Source organism: Orycteropus afer, unplaced genomic scaffold, assembly GCF_000298275.1.
Source record: "Orycteropus afer afer isolate SDZICR_OR568_19922 unplaced genomic scaffold, OryAfe1.0 scaffold00070, whole genome shotgun sequence".
Lineage (NCBI taxonomy): Eukaryota > Metazoa > Chordata > Mammalia > Tubulidentata > Orycteropodidae > Orycteropus > Orycteropus afer.
Window position 1 is genome coordinate 9682568 of NW_006921657.1, and position 19124 is coordinate 9701691.

At 39.3% G+C, this 19124-nt stretch overlaps 1 protein-coding gene across 1 annotated transcript in view; it reads right to left on the reverse strand.

Moving 5' to 3' along the window:
- The window catches only part of MYPN (myopalladin), a 118365-nt gene that overhangs the window by 35470 nt on the left and 63771 nt on the right, over positions 1-19124 (reverse strand). Inside the window, exons 10-11 of the mRNA XM_007940692.2 lie at positions 4273-4863; positions 3575-3713 (exon numbers count right to left, since the gene is read on the reverse strand). Coding sequence (XP_007938883.1) covers positions 3575-3713; positions 4273-4863 — 730 coding nt within the window. The remainder of the gene's footprint in view (positions 1-3574; positions 3714-4272; positions 4864-19124) is intronic.

Sequence of the window (19124 nt, forward strand, 5' to 3'; positions counted from 1 at the left end):
CCTGTGGCTTCCAGCCAAACAAAAGACAGGCATATGAGCTGAACATTTACATTAGGTAGATATACTCCTTGGAGAGATCAGTCATGGGAGAATAGAAGGGCTGTGTATATACAGAGAGATAGCTCAGGGGGCAGGAGTGCATGGGAGGGGAGGATACAGGGAAGAGGTGGCTATGGGGAGGAAGTGGGAGGAGAGCTGTTGCATCGTGGGAAATTGCAGTCAATGTCATAAGACAAAGTGTATGTGAACTGCTATATGGAAGATGAATTTGCTCTGTAAACTTTCACCCAAATCACAATAAAATTTTTAAAAAATACAAATCCCCAAACCAAACCAATTGGCAGTAAGTTGATTCAGACTCATGGTGACACAGGACAGAGTAGAAGTACCCTATAGGGTTTCCAAAGCTATAATCTTTACAGAGGTAAACTGCCACATCTTTCTCCCATGGAATGGTGAGTCGCTTTGAACTTCTGACCCTTCAGTTAGCAGCCAAGTGCTTTAACCACTGTGCCACCAGCTCTCCTGTATGTATGTGTGTATGTGTATACATATATATGTGTATATATGTTTGTAATTGGTGAAATAATATATGAGAAGCACACTCAGTTATGGCAAGTTTAAATATTCTGCTTCAATTCAAACTGAGTCAATTTAAAAATTAAATCAATTTTAAAAGGCCTTAGGCAACATCTTGTCAAAAGAATTCACTCAGTAAAAATTGACCATATGACATGATTGCAAAATTCTGTATGTCCATGGCTCCATTGGGAATAAGAGACAGAAACACTAAGGAAAGCAGCATATAGTTAGGGAAATCTGAAGTTGTTCCTAGTGATCACCTACATCACAAATTCCTCAATATTTTCTTTTGATTGAGCTTTACGTTAGATTTCAAAATAGATTTTATCAGTTCTCTGCTCAAGAAATAAACCAAGAGTTAGATTATTAAAATGTAAACCTGGCATTTTAAAAACAACCAACTTATCGAAGACGAAAACAAATGTCTCTCAAACAAATAAGAAAATACTCAGTCTGTCTTTCTTTTGCTTGAATGACACTTATGTGTGACTCTCCTAATAAGTGCTTAGTAAGTACAGATATTTACCAGAAAACAAGGAGGTATATAGGTTGAACCATAGGATATTGCTTACAGCTATTTCACATGATTCAGCCTAACATAAAGATTGGGGAAAATGTGGTGATTAGACCTTCAGGTAGTGACATTAGACTGAAGGACTTCAGAAAAACAACAATGTAGAACCCCAGAGTTCCTTAAAATTCTATATTATCTCAAAGGTTAGATATCAAAATATCTCAGAGATGTAATGGTTTGCCAAAACTGAACTGAGGATTGGCAGAACAGGCCACAGATTGTCTAGTTCCTCTCCTTCTTTAATACATTCTATTCTAGGTAAACATGTGTGTCAGTAAACAAGTAAACTGAATTCACCACTATGGTCAAAATGGCAGATCCACACGGATGAGTTCTTATGACCCGTGAGTCTGTGCTCTACTTTCTAAGACTGAAGTGTCAGCCTCACTAAAATCAAATAATCTTAGTATCTAAAGGGCATAATTAAGCCCAATTATAGTTCTTATTAGGGAGCTCTGGTAGCATAGTGGCTAAGATACTTGCCTGCTAACCAGACAGCTGGTGGTTCAAACCCACCAGCCACTCCTCGGAAGGAAGGTTGGGCAATCCTACTTCCGTAGTGATACTGCCTCGGAAACCCAAGGAGGGGTCGCTATGAGTCGGGGCCGACTCGACGGCACATAACAACAACAGCAACAACATAGTTCTTATTAAAGAGCTCTGCTGGTGTAGTGGTTAGAGCATCCAGCTGCTAACCCAAAGGTCAGCGGTTTGAATCCACCAGCCACTTTGTAGAAGAAAGATGAGACAGTCTCCTTTCATAAAGATTTACAGTGTTAGAAGCCCTATGAGGCAGTGCTTCTCTGTCCTAAAGGGTTGCTATGAGTTGGAATAGACTTGATGACAGTGGGTGGGTTTATAACCCTCACTGGAGGTTTGAAGAATAAAAACAACTGTGATGGTTAATGTTATATGTCAACTTGGTGAGGCTATGATTCTCGGTGTTTGGCAGATACTATGTATCACCTCCCATTTTGTGATCTGATGGGATCTCTCAATCATAAGAGGCATATCATTGAGGGTGTAACCTGCATCCAGGATATAAACAGATATTCTGGCAAAGTTCTCTCTGTTGACCTACAGATTTGGGACTTGCCAGCCCTTGCAATTGTGTGAGCCATTTCCTCACCGTTGTGTGAGCCATTTTCTTGAAGTAAATTTTTCTCTATACAGACATACCTTGGAGATATTGTAATTCAGTTCCAGACCATGGCAATAAAGTAAATATTGCAATAAAGTGAGTCACACGAAGTTTTTGGTTTTCCAGTGCACATAAAAGTTATGTTTAAATTGTACTGTAGTCTAGTAAAGGAGCTCCGGTGGTGCAGTTGTTAAAGCTTTTGGCTGCTAATTCAAAGGTCGGTGATTAGAACCCACCAGCTGCTCCACAGGAGAAAAATGAGGCAGTCTGCTTCCATAAAGATTTACAGCCTTGGAAATCCTATGGGACAGTTCTACTCTTTCTTATGGGGTCACTATGAGGTGGAATTGAATCAGTGGCAATGGGTTTGATTTTTGGTTTTGATAGTCAATTAAGTGTGCAATAATATTATGGAAAAGTTAGACATATTGTGAAAATTACCAAAATATGACACACAGAAACTAAGTGAGCATATGCGGTTGGAAAAATGGCACCAATAGACTTGCTTGGTTCAGGGTTGCCACACGTTGTGAATTTCTAAAAAATGCACTATGTGTGAAGCACAATAAAACAAAGCACAATAAAAACAGGTATGCCTGTGTTCTGGTTACCTAGTGCTGCTCTGACAAGAATATACCACAAATGGGATGACCTAAGCAAACAGGAGTTTATTCTCTTACAGTTTGGAGGCTTTAAGTCCAAGTTCAAAGTTCCAGGCTCTAGGGGCTGGGTGAAAGCCCCTCAACCTTGGGGTCCAGCTCTGCCTCCTGCTCCCGGCCCACTGGAGCTAGAGGTGTTTCTTCATTCAGACAGCTGCTGGCTGCTGAGGCTGAGAAGCCCCAAGGTTGATAAGTAAAAGGCACAGTCCCAATGTTACCAAACCACACAACAGGCCATTAACTTAAATCCATTGTAAGTTCCAAGGTTGGCAGAGCATAGCAGGCTGCTGAGCAATGACACGGCTACACGCAGGGTCCAAGCGTGCCATAAGCTCGGGACCATTCCCAAAGCTGCTGCTTATATACGGGAAGCAGACCACATACCCAAAGGCAGCTACTCAGATTCTTGTGGTAGATCCCACCATGGAGCTGATTGCGTTTCATCATGAAGAAAAACTACCACCAGCTGCCCAGCCACTCAACCAGGCCCAGCCAAGTTGACACACAAACATAACTACCACAGCCTGTATATCTATATATACTTCACTAGTTTTCTCCTCTAAGACACCAATAGTTAGACTAAGACACTGATAAACAGTCTGAATCCAATAATCTTACCTGCTGGTTTGATCTGGCATCACCGAAATTCATTTTCTTCCCCAAGTCTAGAATCACTGCATTCTTAGTTTCACGAATGTAATCATTGTTTACTGTTTGAGAAGACTTTGTATTTTTCTTCATTAGTCCCTGAGAAGGCCTGTAAAAGAAATTCACATCCAACACACCATGAAAAGCACTGATTGGCATGCAAAGCCTGAGAAATCAGAGTGGTTGAAATGGCAACCAGACATCAGCATTCATTAGGCATTTATTGAGCGGCATCTTGTGTGCAAACGTTGAGCACTTTACAGAGAATGTCTTTTTAGAGGTGATTTCAATATACCTACATTCAAGTATAGGGTCAGTGAAAATGAGACAAACCGTCAAATGAGATGCATTGACAAAATAGATACAACAATGAACTCCAGCATCCCGACGATCAGGAAGATGGAGCAGGACCACGCAGCGTTTTGTTGTTCTACAGAAGGTCACCACGAGTCAGAGACCATTGGAGGGCAACTAACAAAAGTATTTATTTAGTTATTTAAGGTAGTCATGCCCTCTGTCCTAAGGTGCTTAATACTCATTTTGTGTCAAACAGATAGCACTATTTAAGAATCTAATAAATGAAAAGTCCTGTCCCAGACCAAATTATTCTATACATCATTCCCTCTTAACTGGTACCTCTTACATCAAGGAGCTTTAATGACACTTACACGGAAGGTGCACTTCTGGGCAGCCCCATGGCATTGGTTGGTGGGATGGTAGGAAGAGAAGGCAGAACAGAGCTGAGGAAAGCCACTGGGTTCTGGATCCGACTGGTGGGAGAGACAGGAGATGGGGACACACAGCGAGGCTGAAACTGGCTTCCAGTGGAGATGGAGAATGTGAGTGGAGGTTGTGCTGGTTCTGTGGGAGCTGGAGGGGGTAGCTCGCTTTGGGTGGAAACCCCTCCTGACAATTTGGTTTGCATAGAGGGGTGAGAAACTAAAAGGCTTTCTTTGCTCACTGTCCTTTGAATGGTTTGAGGAGTGCTGCTCAGAGTGAACACCGGAGAGCTGGAGGGGGATATGCTTGCCACGGTGGTGTTCGTGGAGGGGAAGAAGTGCTTTGGCCGAGCCAGGGTGAATGTTTGTGATGACGGGGCCTTCACCAGCTTGCTGGACGTTGTCACTGCTAGGGGAGCAGTCAAGTTCAAAACACTCATGTTAAAAGGAAACTCCTTAGAAGATGAAGTAGTTGGGCTTTGCAATTGCTGTTGTTCCAATAAGACTTGGTTGTGAAGCTGTTGTAACTGACTGGAATCGCTGTACACAAACAAGAGGGGGAGAAAAAAAGGGGAATCTGTTACCATTGGCCTTGTCCTTCCAAGACATATAGATAGGCTGTTTATGACATTATGCTGATTAAAACACATAATCATTGTGGTAAGAAGTTATGTAATCATTATGAGTAGTTTGCTTGTCTCTCCATCTTTCAAGTCTGTTTCATTGCTAGTAAGATGAAAAAAAAGGACACAGTGGCTGCACCAATAAGCTCAAAAATAGCAGTGATTATGAGGATGGTGCAGGACTGGGAAGTGTTTCATTCTGTTGTACACAGGGTCCTATGAGTTGTAACTTACTCAACAGGCACCTAACAACAACTTTTTATTGTACCTGAATGAGAAATAGCAAGTAATTCTGTAGCTGTTAGCTATTGTTGTAAATGGTTTTAAAAACCAACCTAATACAGCTGCTTCTTGTGGCTTCTTTATAAGTGTAAACAATTTTTCAAATAGCATTTTTTGGAGGGGTCTGGTTATAAAAGTAATGCTTTTCCCAGAAATTTGAAGAAGTATGGAAAGGTATGAAAAGAAGAATAAAGATGACCTTTACTGTCATCTCCCCAAAATAACCTATTAAAATCCTCCCAGACCTTTTTTACATGTAGATACACATACATATGTACCTATATTTAGATATATTGTGTCTTTGAAAAATGGAATCCTTCTTTACATATACTTTGAAACCAGTATTTTCCACTTAAAAATAAAATGCGGTCGTTTTTCCAAGTTGATAAATCTGCATCATCATTTTTCAGGGCCAGTTAGTAATCCATTTTATGTCTGTACTATATCAATCCCTTGTTGTGGACCATTTAACTTAGTTTTAAATTTTCCTAAGAAATGCTGCAATGAAAAGCTTTGGAAATAACTATTTGTGTTCTTGTTTTATTATTTTTCTAGTGTAAATGTATATAAATGGAATTATTGGATAAGGGCATATATTAAAATTTTTATATTATTTAGCCAAACTGTCCTTCAGAAAGGTTGTACCACAAGTAGTATACAAAAGTTCCTATTTCTCCATACTTTATTAGTCTTATCAATGATCTCTTTTATATTTTGTTATTATCTAGTGGAAAAAAACCATTAGTTCATATCTTTGATTATTGCCAGTGATATTGAATGTATATTATTATGTATATTATCAGTTATATATTATTATTTTGTGCATTACCTATAAATATCATTTGTGCCCATTTTCTTCTCAGAATGTTTATCTTTTTCTTATTAATTTATAAGTTTTCTTTATAGGTTAAGGATACCAACTCTTGGCAGTACAAGTTGTAAATATTTTTCCTGGTGGTTTATCGGATAGGGGCAAATCCTAAAGGGAATTGTAGGTCATGATAAAAGTTTGAATTTATTCTAAGTGGATGGGAAGCAGTTTGAGGATTTTAAGGAGATTAGTGAAATACTTTAATTTGCATTTTAAATATATTACTCTGGCAGCTATGGCAGAATGGACTATACAATATGGCAGAAGTGAAAATGGAGAAACCAGTGAGGATGTTAGTGCAGTGGACCAGGTAAGAAATGGTGGCAGACTGAACCAGGTTGGTGAGAGTAGAGATAAAGAAAAATGGACAAATTCAAGGCATTTTTAGAAGAGAGCCAACAGAATTGGTGATGGATTGGATGTGAAAGATAATGAAAAGAAGGAATAAGAATGAGTACTAGTGGTTTGGCTTGGGCAGTTAGGTTTATGGGGGTGCCACTTCTGAGATGGAACAGAGGGGGAGAAAAACAGTTTTGAGAAGGACAACCAAGAGTTCTTTTTGGATATGCTAAGGTGAAATGTTTATTAAAGCCAGGGCTGGAGATAGGTAGGCCCGGGGCTTGGTGGCTTCTTTTCACTTGGGCGCAGCTCTTTATGAAGGCCAGGGCCCAAGTTAGGTGGGCCAGGAGTTTGGGGGCTGCTTTTCGCTTGGGGGTGGCTGTATTTTAAAGCTGAGGCCCAAGGTAGCCGGGCCAGGACTTGGGGGCTGTTTTTTGCTTGAGCATGGCTCTTTAGTAAGGCTGGGGCCCGAGGTAGGGGGCCCAGGGCTCGGGGGTTGCTTTCACTCGTGGGCAGCTCTATTTTAAGGCCATTGCCCGAGGTAGGCAGGTGCACAGGGATTAGGAATAACTAAGGGAGACAAACTTGTCTGTCAGTTTGTCATCCTCTGGTGGCTTATGTGTTGCTGTGAGGCTGGGGGCTATACCACTCTGTTGCAAAATGCCAGCAGGGTTACTGATGGTAGACAGGTTTCAGTGGAGCTTCTGGGGTAAGACAGATTCAGAAGAAGTAAGAGGACATCTACTTCTCAAAGAATTGGCCAGTGAAAATCTTACAAATAGCAGTGAAACACTAACTGATATATTACTGGAAAACTTTATGAATAGCCCTGAGACAGTATCTGATACCGTGCTGGAAGATGAACCCATCAGGTCGGAGGGCACTCAAAATTTGACCAGTGAAGAGCTGACTCTTCAGAGTAGAGACAGCCTTAATGATATGGATGGAGTAAGCTTTCAGGACCTTGATTGGCTGATGTGGCACAATTCAAAATGAGTAGAAACAGATGCAAACATCCATTAATAACTGGAACATGAAATGTGCAAAGTATGAATGTAGGAAAATTGGAAGTTGTCAAAAATGAAATGGAATGCATAAAGAGTGATATCCTAGGCATTAGTGAGCTGGAATGGACCTTTTTTTTTTGGCCATTTTTAATCAGACAACCATATGATCTACTATGCCAGGAATGACAAATTGAAGAGGAATGGTGTGGCGTTCATCATACAAAGAGTGTATCAAGATCTGTCCTGAAGTACAACACTGTCAGTGATAAGATACTATCCATATGCCTACAAGGAAGACCAGATAATACTACTATTATTCAAATTTATGCACCAACCACCAAAACCAAAGATGAGGAAATTGAAGATTTGTACCAACTTCTGCAGTCTAAAACTGACTGAACAGGCAATCAAGATGTGTTGATTATCACTGGTGACTGGAATGCAAAAGTTGGAAACAAAGAAGAGTTGCCAGTAGTTGGAAAAGATGGCATTGTTGATAGAAGTAACACTGGAGATTGCATGATAGAATTTTGTAAGACTGATGGCTTATTCATTGCAAATACCTTTTTTCAACAACATAAGCGATGACTATACGTGTAGACTTCACCAGATGGAATACACAGGAATCATATTGACTACATCTGTCGCAAGAGGCAATGGAGAAATTCAATGTCTTTGGCCAAAACAAGACCAGGAGCTGACTGTGGAACAGACCATCAACTGCTCATATGCACGTTCAAGTTGAAGTTGAAGACGATTAAAACAAGTCTATGAGAGCCAAAATATGATCTTGATTATATCCCTCCTGAATTTAGAGATCATTTAAAGAATAGATTTGATGCATTAAACACCAATGACTGAAAACCAGAGGAATTGTGGGATGACATCAACAGCATCATCCATGAAGAAAGCAACAGGTCATTAAAAAGACAAGAAAGGAAGAAAAGACCAAAGTGGATGTCAAAAGAGACTCTGAAACTTGCCCTTGAGTGAAGAGTAGCTAAAGCAAATGGAGGAAATGATAAAAGATAAAAGAGCTGAACAGAAGATTTCAAAGAGCCCCTCAAGCAGACAAAGCCAATTACTATAATGAAATGTGCAAAGACCTGGAGTTAGAAAACCAAACGGAAGAACATGGTTGGCATTTCTCAAGCTGAAATAATTGAGGAAAAAAATTAAGCCTTGAGTTGCAAAAGATTCTATGGGCAAGATATTGAATGATGCAGGAAACATCAAAAGAAGGTGGAAGGAATACATAGCATCACTGTACCAAAAAGAACTGGTCAATGTTCATCTATTTCAGGAGGTGGCATATGATTAAGACCCAATGGTACTGAAGGAAGAAGTCAAAGCCGCACTGAAGGAATTAGTGAAAAACAAGGTTCTAGGAATTGACGGAATACCCATTCAGATGTTTCAACAAATGGATGCCACGCTGGAGGCACTCACTCGGCTATGCCCAGAGATTTGGAAGACAGCCACCTCATCAACTGACTGGAAGAGTTCTATATTTGTACCCATTCCAAAGAAAGGTGATCCCACAGAATGTGGGAATTATTAAACAATATCAATATCACATGCAAGTAAAATCTTACAATTCAAAAATGATTGCAGCAGTATATTGACAGAGAACTTCCAGAAATGCAAGCTGTATTCAGAAGAGGACATGGAACTAAGGATATCATGGCTGATGTCAGATGGATCTTAGCTGAAAGCAAAGAATACCAGAAAGACTACAGTCTGCAGTATGGATTACACCTCTATATAAAGAAAACAAAAATCCTCACAACTGGTCCAATAAACAGCTTCACGGTAGATGGAGAAAAGATGGAAGTTGTCAAGGATTTCATATTACTTGGTTCTATAATCAACACCAATGGAAGCAGCAGTCAAGACATCAGATGATGTATTGTATTGGCCAAATCTTTTGCAAAAGATTTCTTTCAAGTTATGAAGAGCAAATATGTCTCCTTGAAGACTAATGTGTGCCCAACCCAAGCCATGGTATTTTCAATCACCTCTTATGCATGTGAGAGCTGAACAATGAATAAGGAAGACCAAAGAAGAGTTGATACTTTTGAGTTGTAGTGTTGGAAAAGAATGCTAAAAGTGCCATGGTCTGCCAAAAGGACTAACAAATCTATCCTGGAAGAAGTACAGCCAAAATGCTCCTTGGAAGTGAGAATGGCCAGACTTCATCTCATCTACTTTGGTCATGTTGTCAGAAGGAACCATTCCCTGGAGAAGGCTAGCATACTTGGTAAAGTGGAAGGTCAACAAAGAAGGGGAAGGCCCTCAATGAGATGGATAGACATGGTGGCTGTGATGATGGTCTCAGGTATAGCAAGGATCGTGAGGCTGGCACAAGACCGGGCAGTGTTTCATTCTGCTGTGCATAGGGTCGCTATGAGTTGCATGCAGACAACTTGACGGCACCTAACAACAACAACAACAACAAATTGAAATGTCTGTGGGACATCCACAGTGAAGATGTTAAGTAGACTGTTGAATATACTAAAAGGGAGCTCAGAAGTTAGGAATGTGAGAATCATCTGTTGGTAGATGGCATGTAAAGCCACAGGATTGGATATGATTACCTAGGGGGAGAATGTGGATAGAGAAGAGCCCAGGGCTATGCTCTGGTGTTGAGTAAGAGAGCTGAAATCAGCAAAGGAGACTGAGAAGAAGCAGCCAGGGAAATGAAGTGTAATGGAAACCAAGAGAAGAAAGTATTTCAAGAAGGAGGGAATGATCAACTATGTCAAATGCTGTTGAAAGAGAGAGAGAAGAGAAGACAGGAGAGAAGAGAAGAGGAGAAGGATGGACTGAACTTGGCAACACGAAGAAACTGATCATATTTCCTGAAGCTCATTTAAATGATATTTTGAAGATATAACCCAATTTGTGGACTATTTTTACTAGAAATTCTAATGCACTAATGAAGACTCTTTTGGATATGTGATGTATAGTAGCTATAAGCTTTACCTCAGTGCTCCATCATAAACTAGGCTACCAGTAATCAGTAGGGTCCATAAGGCCAGGCCTGAAAACATGAGCTCTAGGTCTAAAAGAGATATGAGCAAGGCTTTGAAATAAAACGAGAAACCCGATCCTTAATGCATCACTATGATATTTCTTCGGTCTTCTGTTTGTTACTAGAGTACCATCGTTCTGAAGATATGAAGGACCAGAGAAATGTTTGTAATTATTTGCAAAGTTATTAAAATATAATTGAATCTAGTAATTTAGAAATGAACTAAAATGACTGGAAAAGTATATCCTTCCTATCACAGTCCTTAATTATTATTATAGTAAGAATAAAAAATATTAAGTATATAGTTACAAAATGCTGGAATGAAAGTCACTAGTGTACTAGCAGTGGTTAGAGTGGAGGAATTATGGTTGATTTTTCTTTTCTTCTCTGTTTTCCAAATTTTCTGAAATGAGTGGTTTGCTCTTGGCAACTAACCATAATGTTGACAGTTCGAATCCACCCAGTGGCAACACAGAAGAAAGGCCTGGAGATCTACTTCCATAAGATCACAGCCATAGAAAACCCTATGGAGCAGTTCTACTCTGTAACACACGGGGTTGCCATGAGTTGGAACTGACTCGGATGGCAATGAGGATGGGGGCAGGGTTTATTGTTTCATTTTTGTATCGGCTACCACAATCCAGGAGGCATCATTTACACTATCCTTTGTGCTATGCCTCTTGCAGTTGTGCAACATAGTAGCCCCATTTAGGATGTCTATAAATTAGAAAAATAAAAAAAATAGAAATAGTGCTCCTCTTGTTGGCAGTGCTCAAAGCTTTGGTGACTGGCAGACAATATTTCAGCTTTGTGACAGAAAACCCTGAGCTACACACTGATGTGAGTTATGCACGGGAACTGAATTTCTGCAAGAGATTGTGCTGTATTCCCCCCTCTGCCTGAAAGCAAACCTTAAAAAAGAATTGGGAGTGTGTTAGTACTCCTCAGTATCTCATGGCAAGAAAGCTTTATTGATAAGATGACCATATGTCCTGATTCATCTAAGACAGTCCCAGTTTATGCTTGTTTTCCTGACATATTATTAATAGTGCTTGCTTTCATTTTCAAAATTGTCCCTGTTTAAATGATAAATTACATAGTCATTCCAATTATGAACACTGCCTTTGACTTTTCTTGTTCCCAAAAGGAGAAAGAAGATCAAGCTGGGAGCAGTGTTTCCATTTATAGGAACCTGAGTCACAGAGGCATTATATGATTTGCCTGAAGTCCCACAGACATTTCTGACCTTGAATGAGGAGATTAGTTTTTCCACAGATGTTATTTAATTTTTCTTCACAGCCACAGTTAATTGTTTTCTTTTAAAGAATGAAAATGGAATTAAAATATTTAAAAATCATATATGCATAAAGTTGTTAGGGCCAAACTTTGGTGTTTAGGAGAATCTACTCTTGAATGAGTGGTCCTGGGAAGATCACATGTGGTACTACAGTGCTTCAAGGCTACTGAGATTTTATGTTCTTCAACATACAGATAGACCCCAACTTACGATGTATTCAAGTTATGATGAATGTACTTACAATGTCTGTTTATTATTTTTCTGTACGTTTTATCATTACTAATATCTACTATATACAATACATTGGGCAAATCTGTTGCAAAATACCTCTTTCAAGTACTGAAGACAAAGATACCTTCTTGAAGACTAAGATGCACCTAACCCAAGCCATAGTATTTTCAATTGCCTCATATGCATGTGAGAGATGGACAATGAATAAGCCAGACCAAAGAAGAGTTGATGCTTTTGAGTTGTGGTGTTGGTGAAGAATGCTGCAATTACCGTGGACTGCTAAAAGAACTAACAAATCTGTCCTGGAAGAAGTGCAGCCGGAATGCTCCTTGGAAGCGAGAATGGCCAGACTTCGTCTCACCTACTTTGGTCATGTTGTTAGAAGGGACCATTCTCTGGAGAAAGATGTCATGCATGTAAAGTGGAGGGTCAATGAAAAAGGGGAAGGCCCTCAACAAGATGAATTGACACAGTGGCTCCAGCGATGGGCTCAAGTATAGTAGGGATCATAGGCTGGCACAGGGCTGGGCAGTGTTTCGTTCTGTTGTACATAAGGTTGCCATGAGTTGGAGACAACTCGATGGCACATGGCAACAACAACAACATACAATGTTGCAGTGTGTAATTTGCTGATGTTATCATTCTCATGCCAAACAAAGATCAGATGTGTGAAGATACTGCTAATAAAAGGCAATAATAATGAAAACTGAAAAACAAAAAGGTGTTTGACTTACGTCAGAACCGACTTACAATATAATCATTGGAAGAGGGACTGACTATCTGTATAGTGAAACCTGTGAAAGCCAGAACTTGATGGTACTGCCTTGTTTTTCTGAGTCTTGAAAATTTTCTGCTTCAGACTAGTCTAATAGTCAATAGTTTTCTATTGCTCGTTTTAGTGGAAAATATTTGCGTTTTCCTTCTCTGGCAAGTTTTCCCCTTCCATATGTTCTGCCTTTCATAAGTTTTACTGTATATGTTGCTTCTGAAACATAGAAGGTGATCTGCTGAATACGAGATCTCTTAAAATACAAATGTTCTATATATTCATGTTACTAGGAAAGTCAGTACCAACAGCAACAAAGTTGAACCAGAATGTTCTCCAAATCTTGGTATTTCTTAAGATCTTTTTCCTTCCCTTCGTTAATATTTCTGACACATTATATGTTTACAAAAGTAACTCCAAAAATAGAAGCTCATTTCCATTCGTGTTACTGTTCACAAATGCTACATGCTGTGCAGTCCTCTGTTGATTCATGAAAACTCGTGTCTTGAATTAAACTAAGAATTCAGGAGAATTAGCCACTTGACACAGTAAGCTCCCCCTCCACTTTTTAGAAGAGACCAAGCTGAATGAGTAAAATCATATAATAAAATTTATATTAACCTTTTTAATTTCATAGTAGATGAAAGACTCAGCAATCAAGAGAAGCAGAAATACATGATTTTGTTTAGAAAAATACCTACAGTTAATTTTATTTCTGCTGGTGTTGACTTTCCTTTTAACTTTTTAATGGATCTCGTATTTGGCAGGCCCCATTCTGTGCTTCTGTAGCAGAAGGACAGTACTATGTGGTCTTCAGGACATGTTTCTGTTGTGGTCTGGGTAAATTTTAGTCTGATAATGCTGCAGAAATGTTTTATTGTGGTTATGGGAATAAAAAGGTAGCTATGAAAAGTAACAAATGTTAGAAATAAAAGGAAAATAAAGGGACCAGGACAGTATTGGATGTTATTTTGTTTTCGTTCCTAATGAACAAAAGTTAAGAACCAACTTTCTCTTTTAAGTAAGACTTTAAATGGCACTTAATCCTTAGCATTCAATGCAATATACTGGATTGTTGAGAATCACAACCCTTAATCAAAAAGATTCATAAGACATATTGTCAAACTGTTTTGTTCTGAAAGAATATATTTAAAAGTAATATCTAGTGCCCAAGGCATTACACTGCTAACCAGAAGGCTGGCAGTTCAAATCCACTACCAACTCCTCAGAAGGAAGATTGGGCAATCTACTTCCATAGTGATACCACCTTGGAAACCCAAGGAGGGGTCACTATGAGTCGGACGCAACTCAGCAGCAGTGAGTTTTTGATCTTTTTGTTTGGACAAGTTTTATTTTCTTTATGTTTCAGAAAGGATTTAAAACATAGCTTTGGATTATTTTATTCATTACATCAGGGCAAGAAGCTAATTCCTTTATTCAATGAACTTTTATGGAATCTTCTATGTGTCTAACTTGCTAGGTGCTGTAGGAGATACAAATATGCCTGAAATAGTATGAACTATTGAGGGTTCAAAACTGTAGGAAGGCATACATACATACAACACAATGTTGTTATTGGTAGATGCTTTTGAGCAGGTTCCAACTCACAGCAGCCTTACGTATAACAGAATGAAACACTTCTCAGTCTTGCACTGTCCTCACAATTGTTGCTATGTTTTAGCCCATTCTTGCAGCCACTGTGTCAATCCATCTCATTGAGGGTCTTCCTCTTTTTTGCTGACCCTCTCCTTTGCCAAGCATGATGTCCTTCTCCAGGACCTGGTCCCTCCTGATAACATGCCCAAAGTACGTGAGACAAGTCTCACCATGTTCACTTCTAAGGAGCATCCTGGCTGTACCTCTTCCAAGACAGACCATTTTGTTTTTCTGGAAGTCTGTGGTATATTAATATTATTCACCAACACCATAATTCAAAGGCATCAATTCTTTTTTAGTCTTCCTTATTCATTGTCCAGTTTTCACATGCATATGAGGTGATTGAAAATCAGGTACACTTTAGTTCTCAAAGTAATATCTTTGCTTTGTAACACTTTAAAGAGGTCTTTTGCAGCAAGTATGCCCAATGCAATATGTCATTTGATTTCCTGACTGCTGCTTCCATAGGTGTTGATTATGGATCCAAGTAATATGAAGCCCTTGATAACTTCCATGTTTTCTCCATTTTTTTATGATGTTGTTTATTGGTCCAGTTGTGAGGATTTTTGTTTTCTTTATGTTGAGATGTAATCCACACTGAAGGTTGTAGTTGTTGATCTTCATCAATAAATGCTTCAAGTCTTCACTATCAGCAAGTAAGGTTGTGTCATCTGCATATCACAAATTGTTAATGAGTCCTCCTCCAATCCTGATGCCGCTTCTTGGTTTACTTACTCAGCATACAGATTGAGTAAGTGTGGTTAATAGGTATAACTCTGACCCACACCTTTCCTAATTTTAAACAACTGCCTTTTGATCTATGTACAGGTTCTGCATCACACCATTAAGTGTTCTGAAATTCCCATTCTTTGCAATACTATCCACAATATGTTATGGTCAACACAGGCAAACATCTTTTTATTCTCTACTTTCAGCCAAGAACCATCTGACATCAGCAATGAAATCCTTCATTACACATCCTCTTCTGAATCCAGTTTGAATTTCGGGCAGCTCTCTGTCGATGTATTGCCACAACCATTTTTGACCTTCAGTCAAATTTTAAGTGCATGTGATATTAATGATATTGCTCCATAATTTCTGCATTCTGCTGGATCACCTTTCTTTGGAAGGGCAGGAATAAGGATCTCTTCCAGTCAGTTGGCCAGATAGCTGTCTTCCCTATTTTTTGGCATAGACTAATGAGCACCTCCAACACTACATCCATTTGTTGAAACATTTCAATTGGCATCCCATTCCAATAGACTTTTCACCAATGCCCCAGTTCTTGATTATATGCTGCTTGCTGATGTGGTTGAACATCAATCAATTCTGTTTGGTACAGTGACTCTGTGTATTCCTTCCATCTTCTTTTGATGCTTCCTGTGTGGTTCAGTATTTTGCCCATAGAATCCTTCAATATTGCAATTTGTGGTTGGAATGTTTTCTTCAGTTCTTTAAGCTTGAAGAACGCCAAGCATGTTCTTCCCTTTTGGCTTTCTAACTCCAGATCTTTGCACATTTCATTATAATACTTTATTTTGTCATCTCCAGCTGCTTTTTGAAATCTTCTGTTCATCTCTTTTACTTCATAATGTCTTCCTTTTGCTTTAGCTACTCTGTTCAAGAACAAGTTTCAGAATCTCTTTTGACATCCATTTCTGTCTTTCTATAAAAAAAAATTTTCATGTGTTTTCCCTTTTTGTAATTGTAATTTGGGTGAAAGTTTACAGAGTAAATTCATTTCCCAGACAACAGTTCATACATATTTTGTTTTGTGACATTGATTGCAATTCCCATAAAGTAACAGGTTTCTTCCAACTTCCTCCGTGTGGTTACCTTTTCCCTGTGTCCTCCTTTCCTATGCATTCTTACCCTCTGAGCCATCTCCCTGTGCAAATACTGCCCTTCTGATCTCCCATGGTGGATGGTTCTAAGGACTGTACCTGCCTGGTTTAAATATTCACCTTATATATTCACTTGACTGCTAACCAGAAGGCTGGTGGTTCAAACCCACCAGCCACTCCTCGGAAGGAAGATGGGGAAATCTACTTCCGTAGTGATACTGCCTCAGAAACCCAAGGAGGGGTCGCTATGAGTCAGGACCGACTTGACGGCACATAGCAACAACAACAACAACAACATGCCTGTCTACTGTTCAGCTGGAAGCCATGGGAGTGAGTTCAATTCCAGGCCTGAAGGGTGACTAGGGACCATAGGCTCAGAGGTTTTATTAATTTCTATCAGACCCGTAAGCCTGGTCTTTGTCATGATTTTGAGTTTTGTCTTACATTTTCCTTCCACTGAATCCATAATCTCCTGCACTGATTCCTTTGCTAATGGTTGACAGTGGTAGCCAGACACCATCTAGTTCTTCTGGTCACATAGTTATGTAGGCTGAGGTTCGCATGGTCTACTAGTCCCTTGGACTAATTGTTTCCATAAGTCTTTTGTTTTCTTCATTCTTCTTTGCTCCAGACGAGGAGAGACCAATGGTCGCATCTTAGAAGGATGCTTACAAGCTTTTAAGACCCCAATTGCTACTCACCAAAGTAGGATGCAGAACAATGTTTTTGTGTAGTATGTTATGTCAATTGACCTTGATGTCTCCTGTGACCATGGTCTTGAGCCCATGGACCCAGTGACCCACTACCAAAGGGTGGTTGGCTATGGCTAAGAAGTTATCATAATTTTGCCCCCGTAAGCTCTAGTATATATATGGACATTCTTACCCACCAGCCACTCCTTGGAAGGAAGGTTGGGCAATCTACTTCCATAGTGATACTGCCTCAGAAACCAAAGGAGGGGTTGCTATGAGTCAATTCGGTTCAACAGCAGTGTGCTTGGTTTTGGGTTTTTTTATAGCACATACAAATACATATGTAGAAATATTGTGTGCCAAACTTAAATATGGTCATGGGTGTCTTTTTAATACTCTTTTGCTTTCTTCATGTATGATGTCCCATAACTCTCCGGTCATAATGTTCATTGTGTCAAATCTGTTCTTGATATAGTCTCTAATTCATGTGGGAAATACTCAAGGTCATACATTGGCTCTCTTGGATTTGCTTTAATTTTCTTCAGCTTCAACTTGAAACTGTATATGAGGAATTAATGGTCTTTTCAGATGCAGCCTTGTTCTAACTGATGATATTATGCTTCTCCATTGTCTCTTTCCACACATGTAAATTATTTGATTCTTGAGTATTCTATCTGGTGAGGGCCACATGTATTGTCAATATTTATGTTCTTGAGAAAAGGTATTTGCAATGAATAAGTCGTTGGTCTCGCAAAAGTCTATCCTGTGATCTCTGGTGTCATTTCTATAACAAAAGCCATAGTTTCCAACTACTGATACTTCTTTGTTTCCAACTTTCACATTTCAATCACCAGTAATTATCAATGAATCTTGATTGCATGTTTGATCAATTTCTTCATCTTTGGCATTTGTGTTTAGTGGGTAACTTTGAATAATAGTCATGTTAACTGGTTTTCCTTGCAAGTGTGTGGATATTATCCTATCACTGACAGTGTTATACTTCAGGGTAGATCTTGAAATGTTCTTTTTGATGATGAATGTGACACACATTCTCTTCAATTTGTCATTCCCAGCATAGTAGACCATATGATTGATTCAGAATGGCCAATACCAGTCCATTTTATTTCCCTAATCCCTAGGATATTGATCTCTATGTATTCCATTTCATTTTTGACAACATCCAATTTTGCTTGATTCATACTTCATACATTCCATGTTCTGATTGTTAATAAATGTTTGCAGCTGGTTCCTTTCATCTTGAGTCATGCCACATCAGGGAATGTTGTTGTTGTTATATGCTGTCAAGTCGGTCCTGACTCATAGCGACCCCTCCTTGGGTTTCTGAGGCGGTATCACTACGGAAGTAGATTGCCCAACCTTCCTTCCGAGGAGTAGCTGGTGGGTTTGAACCGCCAGCCTTCTGGTTAGCAGTCAAGTGCCTTAGGCACTATGTTACCAGAGCTCCTACATCAGGGAATGAAGGTCCTGAAAGCTTTAATCCATCCATGTCATTAAGGATGACTCTACTTTGAGGAGGCAGCTCTTCCCCAGTCATATTTTGAGTGCCTTTTAACATAAGTGGCTCATCTTCTGGCACTGTATCAGACAACTTTTCACTGCTATTCATAAGGTTTTCACTGGCCAGTTTTTTTAGAAGTAGGCTACCATGTCCTCTTCCCAGTCTGTTTTAGTCTGGTAGTTCCACTGAAACCTGCCCCTCATGGGTGACTCTGCTGGTATTTGAAACACTGGTGGCATAGCTTCCAACATCACAGCAACATGCAACCTACCACAGTACAACAAACTAACAGATGGGTGGTAGATAACAAAAGTAGCCAATGGCTATTTACAAATAACATATGGAACTGATTTACCACTTGCTAATGAAGGTAAAATGTGCAATGAAAGAATAAAGGAAGGGAAGATTAATTACAAAGCATACCAGTTCTGAAATCCTGTGTGTAATCCCTCTAATTCATAGTAACAACCTGTCATAATTTGCTATAAGTTTAGCTGCTTATTGCCTATTTATTCTTTTTGCTGTGAGAATTTATGAAATCAGGTTTTATATCCAAACTTTCTTTCTGAAGGTTTGTCAAATCCTTCAGGCTACCTTAAAACATCTTTTCGTTTGCCACCACTTAACCATACGGTTGTTG